The sequence below is a fragment of the Lacerta agilis genome, chromosome 3, assembly GCF_009819535.1.
Source record: "Lacerta agilis isolate rLacAgi1 chromosome 3, rLacAgi1.pri, whole genome shotgun sequence".
Taxonomy (NCBI): domain Eukaryota; kingdom Metazoa; phylum Chordata; class Lepidosauria; order Squamata; family Lacertidae; genus Lacerta; species Lacerta agilis.
The window spans coordinates 99,944,514-99,963,496 of record NC_046314.1 but is presented as its reverse complement, the minus strand read 5'-3'; the positions used below and the strand labels follow the sequence as shown (position 1 = coordinate 99,963,496).

Below are 18,983 nucleotides of genomic sequence, written 5' to 3'. Positions count from 1 at the left end.
TTCAGTGTGTTCTGTGGAAATATGGGCAAAGCCCTCACGCATACACATACAAAGCTCTTTGATCCAAGGCACCTGAAGGGAGTTTGAAGCTGTGTGCACCTCTCTCTCCTTCTGGGCCTTCTCCTTGGTGGTACTCAGTGCACAGCATCACTTTCCTGATGGAGATGTTAAGAACCTAAGAACGGTCCAATGGCCTGTCAAGTCCAGCCTCCTGTTCTCACCGTGGCCAACCAGATGCCCGTGAGAAACCCACAAGGAAGACCGGAGCACAAGAGCCCTCTCCCCTCCTGCGGTTTCCACCAATGCAATGGCCGCCGACTTCGATGGCTTTCAAAGTGAACTGGACAAATATATGGAGGAAAAGGAGATCATTGACTACCAGCCAGGACGGTTATGCTCTGTCTCCATGGTTAAGAGGCAGTATGTTTCTGAATACCAGTTGCTGGAAGCCACAGGAGGGGAAGAGTGCTCTTGCGCTCGGATCATGCTTTTGGGTTTGCCACTGGCATCTGGTTGGCCACTGTGAGCACAGGATGCTGGACTAGTTGGATCTTGCCAAGTAAATCTCTACTATCATCATCATTTGCTGTTGGTTTTGGCTACAGGAGAATAATGCAGCTACTCTTCTGGAAATAATCTCTCCTTTTTTAAAGAAAAACAAAGAAACAACAAAACTGGTATTGTAGCCGCTGTTGGTACTCATGAAAGAACCACACATGCCCTGATGCACAACATGCATTCTCGCCGCAGCCCTGCGCATGAAAACTACAAGGTCATCGCTCAGCGCAAAGGGCTTCCTTACAGTGGAACAGCTGCTGTTGCTGCTGGCGCTGGGAGTGCTGCTGCCAGCTGCAACCTGGGGCAGCGTGAAGGACGGCACACTCAGCTTCTCAGCCTGCGGAGCATGAGCCTTCACTTCCAGAGGCCACTGCTTGTTTGGGGTCATCACAGCTTTGTTGTAGGAAGAGATTTCCTCAAACTTTTGCGTCCCTGGAATTTAAAAGATATGCAAGGTCAACTCATCCGCGCAGGCTGCGATCCCCAGGAAGTCGTTTTAGGGGAAAGAACAAGGTGCGCGAGCCTGAAATCATCAGACGTGATGGTCCTCCACACATCTCGAAGGACAGTACAGCTAAGTCTTGGTTTAGTATAAATAGGTGTTAAGCCTGATCTGATTGTCATTCATGCTTCTCTGAGGTCAACGCTATGCAAACAAAGGACTTTCTCATACTGGTGTCTATAATTCTTCATTGACAGTAGCTGCTCACATTACTGCCCTGCTGATGTGGGATATTTCCTATCTGATTGCCACACAGTGTTTTATCTAAATGAATTACACACATCACAGGCTTGTGAATTTCAGCTCTTTGGAAATTCAAAGGGTCTGCTTGCTGCAGAGGTGATTCTTTGTGAATGGCAGAAAAGGAAGTGGGTGCTTAAGGCATTAAATCTGAAAGATCACATGTAGTTAACTAGGGACATCTGTGCCCACGCAATAGTATATTCATACAGTCATATCCACAAATGACTTTGGCTCATAACATAAGCCTCCAATTTGGAGTCTGCTTGGTTGTTTGTAGGTTTGCCTTTGAAGAAACCGAATGGCAAAGGTGCCAAGGCTCAATTCCTCATGGTTTGATTTTAATCTATTTTCATTAACTCCGGTTAGAACAAACCACAGTTCCTCACGCTCGTTTGTAACATGGAACTGCAGTTTGATATAAAATGAAAACGGAAGAGGGGGAAAGGGGAGCGCACACAAAGTCCCAAGGCTCCCAACAGCTTGTTTGTTGGAGTCCAACAACATTTTCAGGGTACCAAGTTGGGGAATGCTAATATTGACCATAATCTAAATCTATTTTCTTAGGCTACAAAACTACAGCCAAGTGTGCTTCTTTGTATTAGTTAAATAAGTACCATATAGAGCTGACCTGAGTATCTAAAATATTTGCCTACTGTAACGATTTATGAGAGATGTATCAATCTACCAATAACCTACTGGTGAACTATTGTGCAAAACAGGAAAAAAGGTGGTTTACCTCCCCAGAACATTACTAACCAAAGTCAAGAGAAATAATAGCATCGCCAGGTGTTGGTGCCAGCTGTGCAAGTTCTTCAGGTTCTTCTTTCAGCTTGGTGAACAAGAAACCACTCTTTTCTGCCACGGGGACTCCGTTATCAAACATAGGATTCATTGCCATCATGTGTGGCTTAAAGAGCGATTCTGTCTGGTCCATGGAGAACACGATGTCATTGTTCTCTATTTCACTAACAAGAACAAAACCAGGCGGTTTAGAATAGTTTGTACTCCGATGAAGAATGTCCACAAGCAAACAGTTCAATTAATTAAAGCGAAAATTCAATTTTACCAAGCAGGCACCTGGTTTTTAGATGCTTAACCCCTGACAACACACTTTGCTCTGACTGCCACGTAGTTGGCTGTGTGCCTATCGGTGGAAATGGACAGTTTTAGGGGCGAAAGGAACAACCTTTGTTGCAAAGACCAGATTCCCACAGGGATGCTACTAACAGGACCATAATGCACATTGTGAGTTGAGAGGGGCCTCCTTTTTCTTGGGCAAGCAGAGTTGGGTCTGAGGTCAGGAACTAGCAGCTGAGCATCCTGTGTGAGGTTTGACCTATGTTAAGCAGCTCAGGACTGCAACACCTCAAGGACCGCCTCTCTCCATATGAACCAACCTGGACCCTGCTATCATCTCCTGAGAACCTTCTTCATGTGCCTCCTCCATTAGAGGTTTGGAGGGTGGCAACACAAGACAGGGCTTTATCTGCAGTGGGTCCCTGTTTGTAGAATGCTCTCCCTAGGAAGGCTCGCCTGCCACCTTCATTATACACCTTTAGGCACCAGGCAAAAGCATTCCACTTCAATCAGCCCTTTGGTTGATTAATAGTCTATGGCCTTTTAAATGTGTTTGTGGCAGTGGCGGAGCTTCATGCTCCGGCACCGGGGGCGGGAAGCAGGCGGGGGCGGGGCTGGCGCGCGTGGTGTGCGTTCTGGGGGCGTGGCGCGTAGCGCGGGTGGGGGGCAGCCGAGATGGAACCCTACTGGGATCTCGCTGCACAGGGTGCCCTGCCCCCTACACCCCGCCCTTCCTACGCCAGTGGTTTGTGGGAGGCAGGGGGTTATTGGTTTGTTTTTCTTCTTATTTTCACTATGTGTTTTGTGTTTTTGATATTGTAATTTTATGTTGTGAACCGCCCTGAGATCTACAAATAAAGGGTGGTATACAAATAATAATAATAATAATAATAATAATAATAATAATAATAATAATAATAATTTAGAACAAGGATGGGGAACTTCCAGGTGTTGCTGGATGCCAGCTCCCATGGTAAAAAGGTCAAGGACCCCTGGACAGTTATATCCAGTCACAGGCAGCTATGGAGTTGCGGCGCTCATCTCACTTTCAGGCTGAGGGAGCCGGCGTTTGTCCACAGACAGCTTTCCAGATCATGTGGCCAGCATAACTAAAACGCTTCCGGCGCAATGGGACACCGTGACAGAAACCAGAGCGCACAGGAATGCCGTTTAGCTCCCCACAGCAGCAGCGCCTATTTATCTACTTGCACTAGCATGCTTTCGAACTGCTAGGTTGGCAGGAGCTGTGACAGAGCAACGGGAGCTCACCCCGTCATGGGGATTCGAACCACTGATCTTGGGCAAGCCCAAGAGGCTCAGTGGTTTAGACTACAGTGTCACCCACATCCCTAATAATAATAATAATAATAATAATAATAATAATAATACTCTTAGGACAAGGATGGGGACCTTCCAGGTGTTGCTGGATGCCAACTCCCATGAGGCCCAGCCAAGGTGACCAAGAGCTGGGGACGAGGGGAGTTGTAACCAGCACATCTGGAGCGCCTGCGGTTCCTCAACCCTGCTTTAGGATTCCGGCGGACTTACCTGAGAACGTAGTTGACACAGATGATGCACTGAGGTTGCAGGTTGCGTGTATTGTAGATGACTGTTCCTTGTGTCTCTAGCCACACGTACCCACCATGCTTGGCAAGCATGCGGTACTGCCCAGTGACCACTTGACCTTTTGCACACACTTTGGGGGGGGGGAGAAGGGAGGAAACAAATAGGAGTGACCAAGTCAAAATATTGCCAGGTGCAGCATGCATTAACATGACTTTATAAAAAGTCCCTTTTACAGAAAAACAACAACACACAGCCCTCTCACTTAAATCTACAAAAATACGTGCTGCAATAGGTCTGTTGGTCTTAGAGAGTATTTCGTGTTTTGCTCTTGCTGTCCCAGTACCATTTCATACTCTTTTTTCAAATCTAAGTACTGTAGGGCTTTTTGCATCCTGTGATTTTGTGAGCGTGCCACAAAAATACACACAGGGATATTGTGTGCTGGTGTGAGATTCCTGATAACCTGTGATTTCTTTGGGTGTTGTTTTTTTTATTAAAATAAATAAATAAAAGCAAGTTTTTCGCCCATATGGCTGACAAGCCCTACTTAGAACATGATAAGATAAGATAAGATAATCTTTATTGTCATTGTCCCCCTGTGGGGACAACGAAATTACTCGGCTGCTCCATCCACCCAGATAGGGCACTCCGCACAAATTTAAGACAAGGGCAATGCCTGGTGAACCAGTGAGGGGTTGATTCTCAGAATGAGGATGGTGTTTCTGTGGCCTATAGCTCTTACTGTCAGAAAGTTTCTCCTGATGTTTAAGTCAGAATCTCTTTTCTTGTAACTTGGAAGTCATGAACTCTTTTTCAAGGAAAAAATCTGCACTCCTTGCTCCATCCACTTTTGCCTCAGGTTCTGACCCTTGGAAAGTTACCCAGAACAGAATATGGCCCCTGGATTGAAAATGGAGTCCCACCCCTGGTTTAGACCATTGTTGTTGTTGTTCAGTCGTGTCCGACTCTTTGTGACCCCATAGACCAGAGCACGCCAGGCACCCCTATCCTCCACTGCCTCCCGCAGTTTGGCCAAACTCATACCAGTCGCTTCGAGAACACTGTCCAACCATCTCATCCTCTGTCGTCCCCTTCTCCTTGTGCCCTCCGTCTTTCCCAATATCAGGGTCTTTTCCAGGGAGTCTTCTCTTCTCATGAGGTGGCCAAAGTACTGGAGCCTCAACTTCAGGATCTGCCCTTCCAGTGAGCACTCAGGGCTGATTTCTTTAAGGATGGATAAGTTTGATCTTCTTGCAGTCCATGGGACTCTCAAGAGTCTCCTCCAGCACCATAATTCAAAAGCATCAATTCTTCGGCGATCGGTCTTCTTTATGGTCCTGCTCTCACTTCCATGCATTACTACTGGGAAAACCATAGCTTTAACTATGGTTTAGACCATAGGAGATGCTAATTTTGGCTGCTCCTATTACCCTTTCCTGTGCGGCTGCTCACAGAAACGCTTTCAAAGTGCTGTGAAGCCACTGGAGGTGATGTCCAAGACGCACGCTTTGCTTGCCCTAACTGCTGCATTAAGGACGTTCAAAAGGGAAAACGCAGCAGCCAGAACGTCTGGAGGGCTGGTGAGGGTTAGGAAAGAAGACATCATCTCCACCCACCCACCACGGGCTGCCATCTGCCACTCCAACTGATTTATATCATTCTAATTGCCTTAACTATACATTGCTTTAATTGCTGTTTGCTGTAAACCGCCTTGGGAGCTGTTAGGGTTGAAACAGCCCTTGATGCTTTGTAGGAAGATTAAATGTCTGTGCCACCTAAATTGCAACGGCTCCCTCCCAGCTCCCAGTCTCCCGGCGAAGCATCATTTAAGCTGCAAAGGGGTTGTTTGACTTGAAACACCCAGCCCCAGCTTGCATTTAGACTGCCTTGCAATGTAGGGTTGCCATATTTCAAAAAGTGAAAACCCGGACACAGTTTTAAAGCTTTTTTTATTTTTTAAGGAGATTCGCCAAAGGAAATCAACATTTCCAACATGGATTGCCATACCCCCAGATTTTCCTGCACATTATAACCGATTTTCAGAAATTCCACCCAGGCGCTGTTTCCGATGGGCGAATGCCGGATATGTCTGGGAAATTTCGGACGTACGGCAGCACCTATTGTAAGAATCTTTAACATGAAATCTTTGGCTTCTGGTACCATCGTAGGAAATGTTGGGTTAGAATTCTGGTTGAGGGCTACTCCACATCAGAGCAAAATGTGGCCTGTCTCTCCATTAATATAAAGGCATCCACATGACATTCTCACCACCCCTGTGTTGTCCAGACCTTCGCCGCTTCAAACACAGGTTTTTTTTGATCCTCCGAATGTGCAAAACAGAAAGGATCTTTTAAACCCTGCATTTAAAGGGGGGAAAGCTCCACATTTTTCTCCAGTGTGGACAAGCCCTGAGAGACAGTGACAGAACCAAATGGGCTGCCGATGATGCAGAAACGACCATTTTTTTGTATACAGTATGAAGTGCTTCTATGATGTATTTTACTTCACCTCCCTCTTCCTTGTCAGCAAAGGTTTTGCATTAAAAATCACCCTGCCTTTAATTTACTTTAAATACTACCTTTTGATTACCAGATTACTTGTGCGGCATGCGTGTGTGAGGAATATCAAAAGGGTTTTGTCCGAAGACCGCTTTAGAAAATTGTGTTCTGCAGTGTCTGCGAAACATACGGCCTCCTAATAATCAACTTGCAATGAAGAGTCCTAATGAGAGTTGCCTGCTACATTATCAAAAAGCTTGTTACTGCTTTCATCATTAAAAAATAAAATAAAATCACATTATGTTCTGTTACAACGAAGAGTAGCTTGTACTCTTCATTTAAAGTCACACACTGTGTGTGTGTGTGTGTGTGTGTGTGTGTGTATGTGTGTGTGTGTGTGTCCATGTCCAACAGCTATTTGAATCAGCTGTATTATTCTTAGACTTATCAGTCGCTTGTTACCTAAAAGGTCTCTAAGCAACTAATAATAATAATAATAATAAACAATAATTTATTTATACCCCACCCATCTGGCTGGGTTTCCTCAGCCACTCTGGGTGGCTTCCAGCAAAAGATTAAAAATACATTAAAACATCAAATGTTAAAAGCTTCCCTAAAGAGGGCTGCCTTCAGATGTCTTCTAAAAGTCAGATAGTTGTTTATTTCTTTGACATCTGGTGGGAGGGCATTCCACAGGGTGGGGGCCACTACCGAGAAGGCCCTCTGCCTGTACTTACATTTGTACTGTGGTATACATTATACCACCGGGGGGGGGGGGAGAACATTTTCATGTAGGATGTTAATGTTTTCTTGCAACATACAAAAAAATCCACACACACCCAGTAACAACCCTAGGAAGCTTTCACAAAACTGTAGATTTAGAAGGAAACCTGCCCCGCCCTCCGGCTCATCTATTCCAACCCCCTACAATGCAGGAATCACAGCTAAAGCATCCATGACAGATGGCCATCCAACCTCTGCTTAAAAACCTCTAAGCCAGGAGAGTCCACAGCCTCCCACTGTCAAATGGCTCTTCCTGATGTTTAGCCAGAAGCTCCATTCTTGTAACTTGAAGCCATTGGTTTGAGTTCTACCCTCCGGAGCAGGAGAAAACAAGCTTGCTCCATTTTCCATGTGAACAGCCCTTGAGATATTTGAAGATGGCTATCGTATCTCCTCTCAATCTCCTCTTTTCCAGGCAAAACGGACCCAACTCCCTCGACTGTTCCTTATAAGGCTTGGTTTCCAGGCCCTTTATATCTTGGCCACCCTCCTCTGCACACCTTCCAGCTTGTTCATATCCTTCTTAAATTGTGGTGCCCAGAACTGGACACAGGTGTGGTCTCACCAAGGCAGAACAGAGGGGTACTATGACTTCCCTTGATCTGGACACTATACTGACATACATTACATTGTCAATTCCCTTATTCCATCCTATCCATTCCAATGAGAAGGAAATGCAATGCAGATGAGGCAGGGAAACAAAATCAGTTACATATCATTTACAGATCATATTCACTGGGTTCATCTCTGCATGGACATGGGACAAATAAGTGAATGTTGGCAATTCCCGCTCCTGTTTGCATTTTTGTCTCCAGCATCCCTAGCTGTCCCCCAGCATCAGGGGCCAGCATCATTAGGCACTTGCTGAGGGTCACACGCTAGTAGGGGCCCATTGCCAATCCCTGGAGCCTCTTGCTCTAGCTCCTCCTCCTTGCCTCCTGTCCTCTCCGGCCAAGAAAGCAGAGCAGCAAGGAAAAGGAACAGAGACTTCCACATGCCTGAAAGTAAGTCCCCGCATTTAATTATAATTTGGAGACTTTATTTGTCAATGGATTTCCTTCCTTTCCCCTTCACTTATAGAAAAATCCATCTTTTAGTATTGCAGGACCTGAACTTTGGAACTCCCTGCTTATTGACATCAGGCATGCAACTTCACTGTGTCCTTTTCAGTTTTGTTTAGGCAAGCCCATCCAGGCTTTTTAGCTACTATTGATCTCCACCATGTTTTGAATATTTTAAAGTTTTTAAAATTGCTTCAATAGTTTTCTTTTTTCTTTTTTTTAGGAGCAAAGAAGCATATATGTTTTGTTAAATGCGCAAAATAAATAAAAGATACTGCTATTTTGAACAGTTTTAAAGACTATAAAGAAACACATTGGTTAAACAGTTTACTAAAGAATTTCAACTGGCTCTCCATTGAGATGAATGGCAAGATTCAGTGGGAACAGGAACAGATCCAAATCATTCTAAAATATTAATGATGGAATATAATTAACCTCTTGGTATAGTTCTACAGCACATTGTCAGGGCACATTATGCAATTAGACGAAGACTTTGTTTCCTTTCTCTCTCTTTCTCTCTCTCTTCCCTGCTCCATAGGTTTCAGGGAGTGATCTATGCCAACTCTGCCAAATTAAACCCATTATCGCCTCTGATGACTACCAATTAAGTCTCTTGGAGTGTATAGAATTTTTTTATATTTGAAGCCAAGAACGCAAACAATGCTTTAGCTTATTTCAGAACAATGCCATTACCACATCGCAAGACAGGACTGCAAACTTGAAGCAATCTCTAACTTGGCAGAGGGTTGTGCAGTTTATGGGCAATGTAGATATTTTCATTAATTTGTACACTTTCCCCCCTCATCCTTGTGAACAATCATTTTATTATTTCCCCATTGATGGAGGATTATAGTCTTTCTATGGGATATAGCAGAGATCGGCAACCTCCGGCCCATGAAGGCCATTTTACCGGCCCACGAGTCGTCCACCAACCGAGCTTCCTGCTCAGCAAGCTCCCCGCGCATGGCGCGGGGACTTGCCAAGCAGTGCTGGAAATTGCGTCTGCGTATGTCCAGATGCTGAAAATCGCATCTGCGCATGTCCAGACGCCGAAAATCTCTTCTGTGCAGGCGTGATTTCCGGTGTCTGGGCATGCGCAGAAGTGATTTCCGGCACAACGCACATGCACAGACGCGATTTTCGGCATCGCGCTGCACATGTCCGGCCTCCGGACACTTTCCGTGGGCTTGTTCTGGCCCATGGCTGGATAACTTTACTGACGCCTGGGATATAGCAATAATAATATGAACAGCTTGGATTTTATGTTTAGGATTGAATTTCCATTGTTTTTAGAGTTTCTGTGCTAGTTACCAGCTTGCCCATGGACATACAGTTGGCCTCAAGCAAATCTCTCCTTTCTCTCTCTCTCTCTCTCTCTCTCTCTCTCTCTCTCTCTCTCTCTCTCCTCTTTCTCCCTCACTCTGTGCATTGATTTCCCACCTGTAAGGTAGTTCAAGAGCCACTTTGTAAGGTTGGTGGAGAGAAAACAATTTTTAAACATACTACATATAAAAGGTTTAAAGGTTGCTGACCTTCAGACAATTACCTGGGACTGAATCCCATTGAACTTGGCAAATTGTACATAATGGTAAACATGTGCTATATAAACAACTCAACAATGGGGGGGGGGGAATCTGCTTGTACAAGGATGTGCCCTTGTACCTGTACAAATAACTCCACTTCCCTCCATATGGTATCAAGGCGATATATACATGTGTGTGCATGCATGCTTCTTTCCCTCTTGCTGCTAGCTCCTATAACAGCCAGCCACATACCCTGGGGAAGCCCACAAGAAGGGGGCAACGGAAATAGTCTTCTATTCCTATTGTCCCCTCCCAACAATTAGCATTTAGTGGCCTTTGTAGATTCCGTTTAGCCATAATGGTTAATAGCAACTGTTGGACCTTTCATTCTTGAACTTGTCTAATCCCCCTTCAAATCCATCTAAACTACTTTGGATCATTTTATTGGATGCATAGTTTCGCACGAGGCAAGAGACCTTCCCCATTGTCCTTCCCCCATCCCCATGACAACTATTTCCAGACTTCTGTAACTGCCACCCACAAACCTCAGTCTCTGCACTCTTCCCTCTTTCCCACTCCTTGCAAACATAGCCAAATTATTAGGAAAAACCTGGGCCCTAATAGCAAAATTGCAAAGGGAAAAAAAAGAGCAAGGCACATTTGGAAACACAATCTGTTCATTTATTCTGGATCATAATTAGCAGTAGCTCAAAAAAATTACATCCCCTTTGAAAGTTTATTCAGAATTCGCTTATAGAAATTGCTCCTTCCTTGGAGTTGTGCCGTCTTAGCTAGATGGCACTGCTTTACCGTAATGAGGAACATGAGCCTGTGGACATTCCTTTAAATCCATTGCCCTTTGGAGTAGGAACTGTATATTGTGTTTACAGGGTGAGGAGACTCCATTCATATGTGAGAGCACATTCAAGCCTCTTCTCTACCAGCAGATGATCCCACAGCAGTTACCAGGGCCAGCTCAAAAACCGCATGTCAGATTCCCCAGAAAGGAAGCGCTAGATTGAAGAGATTTATGCATGTTCCTGGGAATGCCTGGTAGGCAATGCCCACGAGAAATGTTCCCCAGGCTTTTCACAGGAACTATGTGCCACTCCTGAGACTTAAAGGAAAGCAACCTTGCAAACATGGGGTCTTCTCCTTTGCTCATATAAAAACAAAAGGACTAGGCTATTAGGGAAATGTAAACTTGGGTTTACATACAGTCCCATGGGCTGCAAGAAGATCAAACCTATCCATTCTTAAAGAAATCAGCCCTGAGTGCTCACTGGAAGGGCAGATCCTGAAGTTGAGGCTCCAGTACTTTGGCCACCTCATGAGAAGAGAAGACTCCCTGGAAAAGACCCTGATGTTGGGAAAGATGGAGGGCACAAGGAGAAGGGGACGACAGAGGATGAGATGGTTGGACAGTGTTCTCGAAGCGACTGGCATGAGTTTGGCCAAACTGTGGGAGGCAGTGGAGGATAGGCGTGCCTGGCGTGCTCTGGTCCATGGGGTCACGAAGAGTCGGCCACGACTGAACGACTGAACAACAACAAACTTGGGTAACTTGGGAAGCAGAACTGGAGAAGATATCCTATTGTTTGAAGCTAAAGTACAGAACTCCTTAAGGTGAGACGTGTTGGACATTACTTGAATGGAGGAAAATCTGCAACAGAAATGCAATCTACGGTAATTCTCAAAGAACCCCAGGCTAAGGCTCACAAATAGTTAGGCTAACTCTGCACCCCTTCCCCAATGCTGTACAAGTTGTGATAAAGAGAATTCTTGTTCCAGGAATACCCAGAATAGTCTGGCTTTCTTCATGTGAACACTTCGAGAGTTACACATTTCGTTTCTTGCTGGAGATGGGGAGGATAATTAGAACAGATGAGTGAAAAAAAAAACTGACTTAGAATTCCTTTTTCAAGAGTTGCCATGTAGCCAACACACTTGATCTTTTGTAGAAAACAGCTAAGTCCTGACTATTCTCTGCCAAGCTTACCAAAACCGGCTTGTTTTTTTTAGTGTTAATTTGTTACAGAAGAAATTGACTGCATGGAATCAGAACATGGGCCCCCTGGCATTAGGCCATTCTGCAGGGTGACAATACATAGCTACAAAGTGATTACATCTATTTTTAGGCATTGTGCAGCCTGTTACGGTGGCAAACAATAGGAAAGGAACTAAGGGGGGCAAACGGGGTAAGAAACAGGAGTGAAAATAGACCGGCGCTTGCTGTAAAATTCTCTCCTACAACTTTCTCTCGGTTTGTGAGATTTGTAAGTGAATGTGTGTATACATTCAATCAGTGGCGTTGCTAGCCTCTGCGCTGCTGGGGGCGGCGGCAGCGCAGAGGAACCCCCCTGGGGGAGGGGCACGATGCGTGCGTCGTGACGTCATCATGACGTCACGACGCACGTGGGTGCAGAAAGGGGGATTTTCCCCCTTTCTGAGGCTTTTTTTCGGCGGCGGGGGGGGGGTCGACTAGCGAGGAGGGCGTGACAAGCGTGACACCCTCCTCGCTAGTCGACCCCCCCCCGCCGAAAAAAAAGCGGCGGAAAGGGGGAAAAAGAAGCAGAGCCGGCGCTCTGCGTTCAAGCCCCGGCTCTGCTTCCTTTCCCCGCCCCCCCCCCGCGGGTTTTTTCGGCGGGGGGGGGTCGACTAGCGAGGAGGGCGTGACAAGCGTGACACCCTCCCTCGCTGGTCGAACCCCCCCCCCCACCGAAAAAAAGCGGTGGAAAGGGGAAAAAAGCAGAGCCGGCGCTCTGCATTCAAGCCCCGGCTCTGCTTCCTTTCCCCGCCCCCCCGCGGGTTTTTTTCGGCGGGGGGGTCGACTAGCGAGGAGGGGTGACAAGCGTGACACCCTCCTCGCTGGTCGACCCCCCCCCCGAAAAAAACGGTGGAAAGGGGAAAAAAGCAGAGCCGGCGCTCTGCATTCAAGCCCCGGCTCTGCTTCCTTTTCCCGCCCCCCCGCGGGTTTTTTCGGCGGGGGGGGTCGACTAGCGAGGAGGGCGTGACAAGCGTGACACCCTCCCTCGCTGGCCGACCCCCCCCCCGCCGAAAAAAAAGCAGCGGAAAGGGGGGGAAAGAAGCAGAGCCGGCGCTCTGCATTCAAGCCCCGGCTCTGCTTCCTTTTCCCGCCCCCCCCCGCGGGTTTTTTCGGCGGGGGGGGTCGACTAGCGAGGAGGGGTGACAAGCGTGACACCCTCCCTCGCTGGTCGACCCCCCCCCGCCGAAAAAAGCAGCGGAAAGCACCCCTTCCAGGTGCTGCTGAGTGAGGGAGGGAGCAGCGGCACGTGGGCGTGGCAAGAGGGGCCGCCGCTTGTCACCCCCACCCGCCGCTTTTCACCTGTCACTGGGGGCGTACCACCCCCACCGCCCCTCCCCAGCGACGCCCCTGCATTCAATTTACTTGTTGCTCTGAATATGGAAGTATAATGGCAGGAAGACAATAAGAGGATCTAGCTGATTTGGCGTGATACACCAAATAACACATGGCCACATGAAATGTTGGCAATCCTGACCTCACTGAGAACTTGGACTGCCAGTGCTTTATGGGGCCTCGTGAAAATCATAAGAGTCCTCCCAGATAGCCATCCCTTGCAGGGGTCTCCATCACTTTCCTCTACACCTGTCAATAAAAGGTGGCTTCAAGATCCGACAGGCTGCCTGCCACCCACAGCTGAATTCATAGGAACACAGGAAGCTGCCTTATACTGAGCCCGTGAGTTCATTTAATTCAGTATTGTCTACACTGAGTGGCTGCTTCTCTCCTGGCTTCAGGAAAGAGCTTCTCCTGGTGGAGACACCAGGGACCAAACCCAGAACCCTTTGCATCAAAACATACACTCTGTCACTGAGCTGCAGCCCTTTTCCAATTCTTCACCTGCCTTCCTCTCTCACCTGTTTCCTGACCCTTTCTTGCTACTCTATGCTTCTTTGGCTTGGAAGGAGCTCCGAATTCTAAAAGAACCCCAGGAAGGGAAAGTACCTTTCAGCTGCTACCTGCTAGCATTTATTATTGATTGCACCTCATTCTTTCTTTAAAGAGCTTAGGGTAGCACACACAAGGTATTTCCTGAGCCAGCAAAACCGAGTTCCCAAAGTATGAAGGAAACAAACAGCAAAAAACAACCCTTTGTGGACGATCAATTGCAGCATACTTTTGTGTGTGTGAGCCACGACCTACTTCATCAGATGCATAAACTGCTATCCTTGGTTATCGGATGAGTGCATGCATGTGAGAATACCTACATGACCAAATGAATTAACATATCCTTAGTAATAAAATTGCCCTTCAAGTGTAGCATCTTGCCCTGTGGATTGGCTCCCCACACAAACTTCTCCCAGTGCAACAACATGCCACCACCAACTAAGGAATCTTTTGCAGTGGCGCGGAGACTGTCAGTTTGCATTTCATAGTACAGAAAGTATTGATCTGGTGTGTAGAGGTCTTTCCTATTCTAATTAATCCAAGAGGGTTCTGGAAGCTTGTCTGTGTGAAAGAAACAAGCAGAAGGTTCATGATGTTTGGGTTATTCCTTCCGAGAAACTGAGTACAGCTGGTTCTGTTATCTTTTTCTGTCAAGGTCCTGCTGACTACAATAGTAAGGTCAGAAGCACCTGGGTTTCACTCTCTGTCTCTATTTTCGGCTGGTGTAGCGTTCTGTATCTTAACCCCTTAGTGTTAAGGTTTTACTCTTATTATAAGTTATTGCAAGTTTAAGCTAAGTCTGCTGCAACTGGATTTCTTATGGGCAGTGCTAATCCTGAATGCATTGGATTTGTGACCGTTATGCTCATTTGCCTTCAGTAGCAGTAAAGCTCTGCTGGATGAAATATAATTGCCTCTGGTCTATTTTTTTGGGGGGGGGATCCTGCAATGTGTTCAAGATTTTACTCTGCTAACTATCTTCTTCTTCTTCTTTGGCGATCACTCATAGCCGAGTAAGATTGTCTTCCATGGACATGGTTTTAACAATGAGTCCATAAGTGACTGTGGAGGCCAATTCTGGATCCACATGTCCTTCCACAGTGGGGACATTGGTTTCCGGGCGGGAGTTGATCACGTTGTGGATTTGCCAAGCGTGCCTTCCTCTTGGAAGCGTTTCTCCCTTGCGTCCTGAGTTCGAGTTGGAATCTGCTCTGCATCAATATGAGTAGAGTTCATGACACAGACTAGGGTGACCACCATGTGTCCTACTTAACAGAGGACAGTCCTCTGTTTGAAGGGCTGTCTGGCTTAAAGGTAAGGAACTGTAAGGAGGGAGAGTTGTGGAGGGAAAATGGTGGCTTGACGTTTCCCATCAATTTAGCAGCAACCTTGACAGCAGACTGAGCAAGCCCACAGATCACCTCATCACCTCATTCTTCCCCACTATGGTGAGATGCACCGTACTTCCATTTAAATGATGATTTAAAATTATTTCCAATTCTGCATCTACACATATAAATTTAGCATATGCAGATTTTATGCAAACCACTGTCCTCTTTTGCATTCTTTTTTCATTGAAGCATAAGCGCCCACCCTTGAGGAGAGAAGCCCTGGGACTGTGGCTAAGGTCTCTGCCCCTTAACCATGATCTGCAGCCCAAGTCTGTCCTATGTTTACAGATCATGCTTAAGGAGAAGAGATTTGAACGATGATCCCAGCTTTGAACAACATGCTGAGCCAAACCTTTGGCACACTGTGCTAAAAGGACCAGGGAGGAGCAGAACTTCTGTGAACTCCTCTCTGGGAGTGAGCATGTTTGCACGGTCCCAGTAAGCCATAGCTTGACTTATCACGAGGTGCTTACCAGGCCGGTGTTTGTATGAAAGTGGGCTGAAGCTCATGAGCCTTAGCACCAATTATTTGTGTTGCCCACTCAATAAACAAACAAACAAACAAACAAATCATGCTCCTGCCAAATAAATGCAAGCTCACAGCTTTGCAATGTGCTCAATAACACACATTCCTAAGAGAAAATGCAGATTTAGAATGAGACTCACAGTTCTGATGACTTTTGGTCATATTCTCAGAGTCCAGTGCATGGTAGAATTCATAGGCAGAACGGCCCAGCAGCTCGTCAGGATGGTATCCAACTAATTCAGTGATCCTTCATGAAACAAACATTTTCATTAGATATTTGGTTTCGAGCATTTTTCATTTAGTAGCGTGCCTTCCCAATTTAAAGAAAATCTGAGCCTGTAATTTTTTTTATTGGTATTGCCCTGAAGAAGTGTACTTCAGCTTCACTGGGACAAATGAACCTTCTTTCACGCACCTTTGTGATTTCATCTTTCTCTCCCTTTTATGCCCTGATTTAGCACAGGATAGCTTCTTACATTCCTACTGAGTGGTGCATTTGACTGTGACAAGATAGCTCTAAAAGTAGTCGTTTTGGCAATTGCTGCTCTAAAACATAACATTAAGAACATACCAGAGCAGCATCCTCTGCTGTAGAGTTTTCTCTCGCTGCACCAGAGGCAAATCCACAAATGTGGACATATCTAGATGGGATTTATACCTGGGCTGAGCATCCTTTAAGAATACCTGGTCCACCCCCCTCCACTTTCTGTTTTGCTGGATTTGCAGGTGCTTCTACATTTGTCTAAGCATATTTGTCCAAGGTTTTAATGTTACTACCTCTACTAGAGTACACCGTTTCAGTTAAGTCCCCATTAACTATTGCACTAAAATAAATAAACATTCCTGATCACACATGGATACTGATTGACAGATGACTGCAGCATCAAGTACTGACCTGTGTGTGTGTGTGTGTGTGAATGAGCCATCACCATACACCACAAGACATAACCTTTATGCTTTCCCCATAGATCCAGATATCAGGTTTTGAATAATACAAACACATGCAGGTATAACATGGCCAAAATTCTACTACACGTTTTGTATAAGATAGATGGTTCTCAGTAGAGTTTAATAATCATTTGTCAATATTTACAAGCTGAGCTTAGCAGCAGGAACACAAAATGCCCGAAGCGCCAGAGTAGTACCACACAATGATGGCATCAGTGCGTAGCTTTGTATTTGATCAGCAAATGATCTTTCCAATTCCAAGCAGTTCCTTGCTAGCAAATCATGCTTTAAGATCTAGAGTGAAAGAGAGGCTGGTCTCCGGTCACAGGTAAGAAATCAGGAATCCCTGTTTAGAGAGCTAACCTGCTGAGGTTAGCCCTGGTACCATGTGACACCTGCATCATTCTAAACCATGGTTAGCTTTAACCAGAGTTTGCAAACTTTGGTAAGCCTGCTGTGCTAGCATTTTGCGCACACATAATGAAACAGCAGAGTGAGCTTGGAAAAGATAAGGAAGAGAGGAATCTGCAAACAAGGGTGGAAGGAACACATAGTTCACAGAATGGTAGTAACTTTTTAACCATGGTTAAGGCACCAGGAAATGTTGTATCTCTACTGTGCTATCCGCAACCCATGATTCTGACTGATTTCTGTTGATAGAGCAGATTGGAATGGAGCGGAGAGGGAACCAATTAACTTTTGACTCTTGCTCCTCTTTGGACTTCCATCATTTCTTTAGTTTTGACTCTCTAAATTGGAATTTATAGTTAGGGGTTAGCTTGTTGCTTTTGGTATTTCCTTTACTAAAGCGGATATTAAACAAACAAATGCTAGTAGGCAATATGTTAAATGATGGCTTTCCCCCAGCTGTTGTACTTATGCAATAATGTTTCATGGCATAAATTCTGCAAATATTTTCACACAGTGACTCCATTCCTTGCGTCACCAATGTACAAACAAGTACCAGGTTACAAATAAATGCCACTGTGAAGATTTGGCTTCGAAAACTTCAGTTGTGTACAGAGGTAGTTAGAGAAAAGACCCTATTGTAGCATGCATACTATATCAGAATAATTGATGTACATTGCTATTAAAATTCAAAGCCCCCCCCTTTGCTCCTCCTCCTCCACTTTTCAGGATGTCCTTGCTATATTTTGTACAGTTTTTGTTGTTGTTTCATTTTGTATAGTTTTGATCCTATCTAAGTCAAGACTCCATATCCTAGCTATCTGTAGAATGAAACTGGAGGACGTATTTAAGAACAACTGCAGAACGAAAAGGCTACACACCATGCCCCCCCACCTTCTGAACTACTTTGCTCCCAGTTGACGTTAACCTTACAAAGCCAGGAAATACAACCTCAGAACAAGCGCACAGCCTCGTCTGCCTGCAAGCACGTAATTGCCATTATCACTAATGATGGTAACACTGTATTCTCACAAGGACCCTGACTTCTGCGAAGGCTCTTTTACCCCACACACATTTCACGCAGGGTGGCAGCGGCGGCGGTGTTGTTTTTAAACGACACGGAGCACGCTGGAACTTGCGTCAGCAAAAAGAAAAAGAAATCAGACTCCCGTCTACCAGAAGAACCCCCCCCCCAAATGCGCTGTAATGCATTACATTATCTGAGAGCACATCTCGGGGGCTAACATCTGTGATGACGGAAGACCGAAACAGAACACAGATCTCCTTCCCAGCTTAAACTAGGAGGGCAGCACCATAGCTCAATGCTGGAGAATAAGCTTTGCATGTAGAAATCCCCAGGTCCAATCCTTGGTCTCTCCATGCAAGGCTGAGAGAGTCTCCTCTTCGAAACCACAGAGTGTGTGTAAGCCAACATTCCCAAGCCGGGTGTTCTCAAGATATTTAGGACCTCGACTCCCATCATCCCTGACCCTTGGCCATGTTGGCTGGGGCTGATGGGAGCTGGAGTCCAGAACTTCTGTAGATGGGTCTAGCTCAGCATAAGCCTGTTCTCCATGAGTGGGAGACAGGAGGAAGTTCCAAACCCTGTCTTCATTAACTGCTTTTGTCCCCACAATCTAGGGGAGGGGTAGTACCTCTGGTGGGGGATCCATTGTGCTCCTTCTGGGCCCCACTCAGCTCTCACCTTTGGCTCCTAGAAGCTATCAGCATGCAACAGTGGCCACACCCTGGGGAACGGCCTCAACTGGCTGGCTAAACCAGGGGAAGGTGACTGATGGGTCTCGAGGAACTTCCCTCATCCGAAGCAATGGGAGAAAAAACCCCACATTGGCACCAATGAATTTTTTTTATTCTATTCATTTAAACAATTTAATTAAGCAACTTATAGGCGCAGACTTTTTCTTTGGATAAATACAATGGTATTTGGAATGAGTTTACACATAATAT

At 45.9% G+C, this 18,983-nt stretch overlaps 1 protein-coding gene across 4 annotated transcripts in view; it reads right to left on the bottom strand.

Moving 5' to 3' along the window:
- The window catches only part of EPAS1 (endothelial PAS domain protein 1), a 125,332-nt gene that overhangs the window by 8,462 nt on the left and 97,887 nt on the right, over positions 1-18,983 (bottom strand). For all 4 annotated transcript variants that reach the window (XM_033144902.1, XM_033144903.1, XM_033144904.1 and 1 more), the window contains 4 exons: positions 15,800-15,906; positions 3,929-4,076; positions 2,060-2,268; positions 803-990 (listed from right to left, as the gene is read on the bottom strand). In XM_033144902.1, the coding sequence (XP_033000793.1) occupies positions 803-990; positions 2,060-2,268; positions 3,929-4,076; positions 15,800-15,906 (652 nt within the window). The remainder of the gene's footprint in view (positions 1-802; positions 991-2,059; positions 2,269-3,928; positions 4,077-15,799; positions 15,907-18,983) is intronic.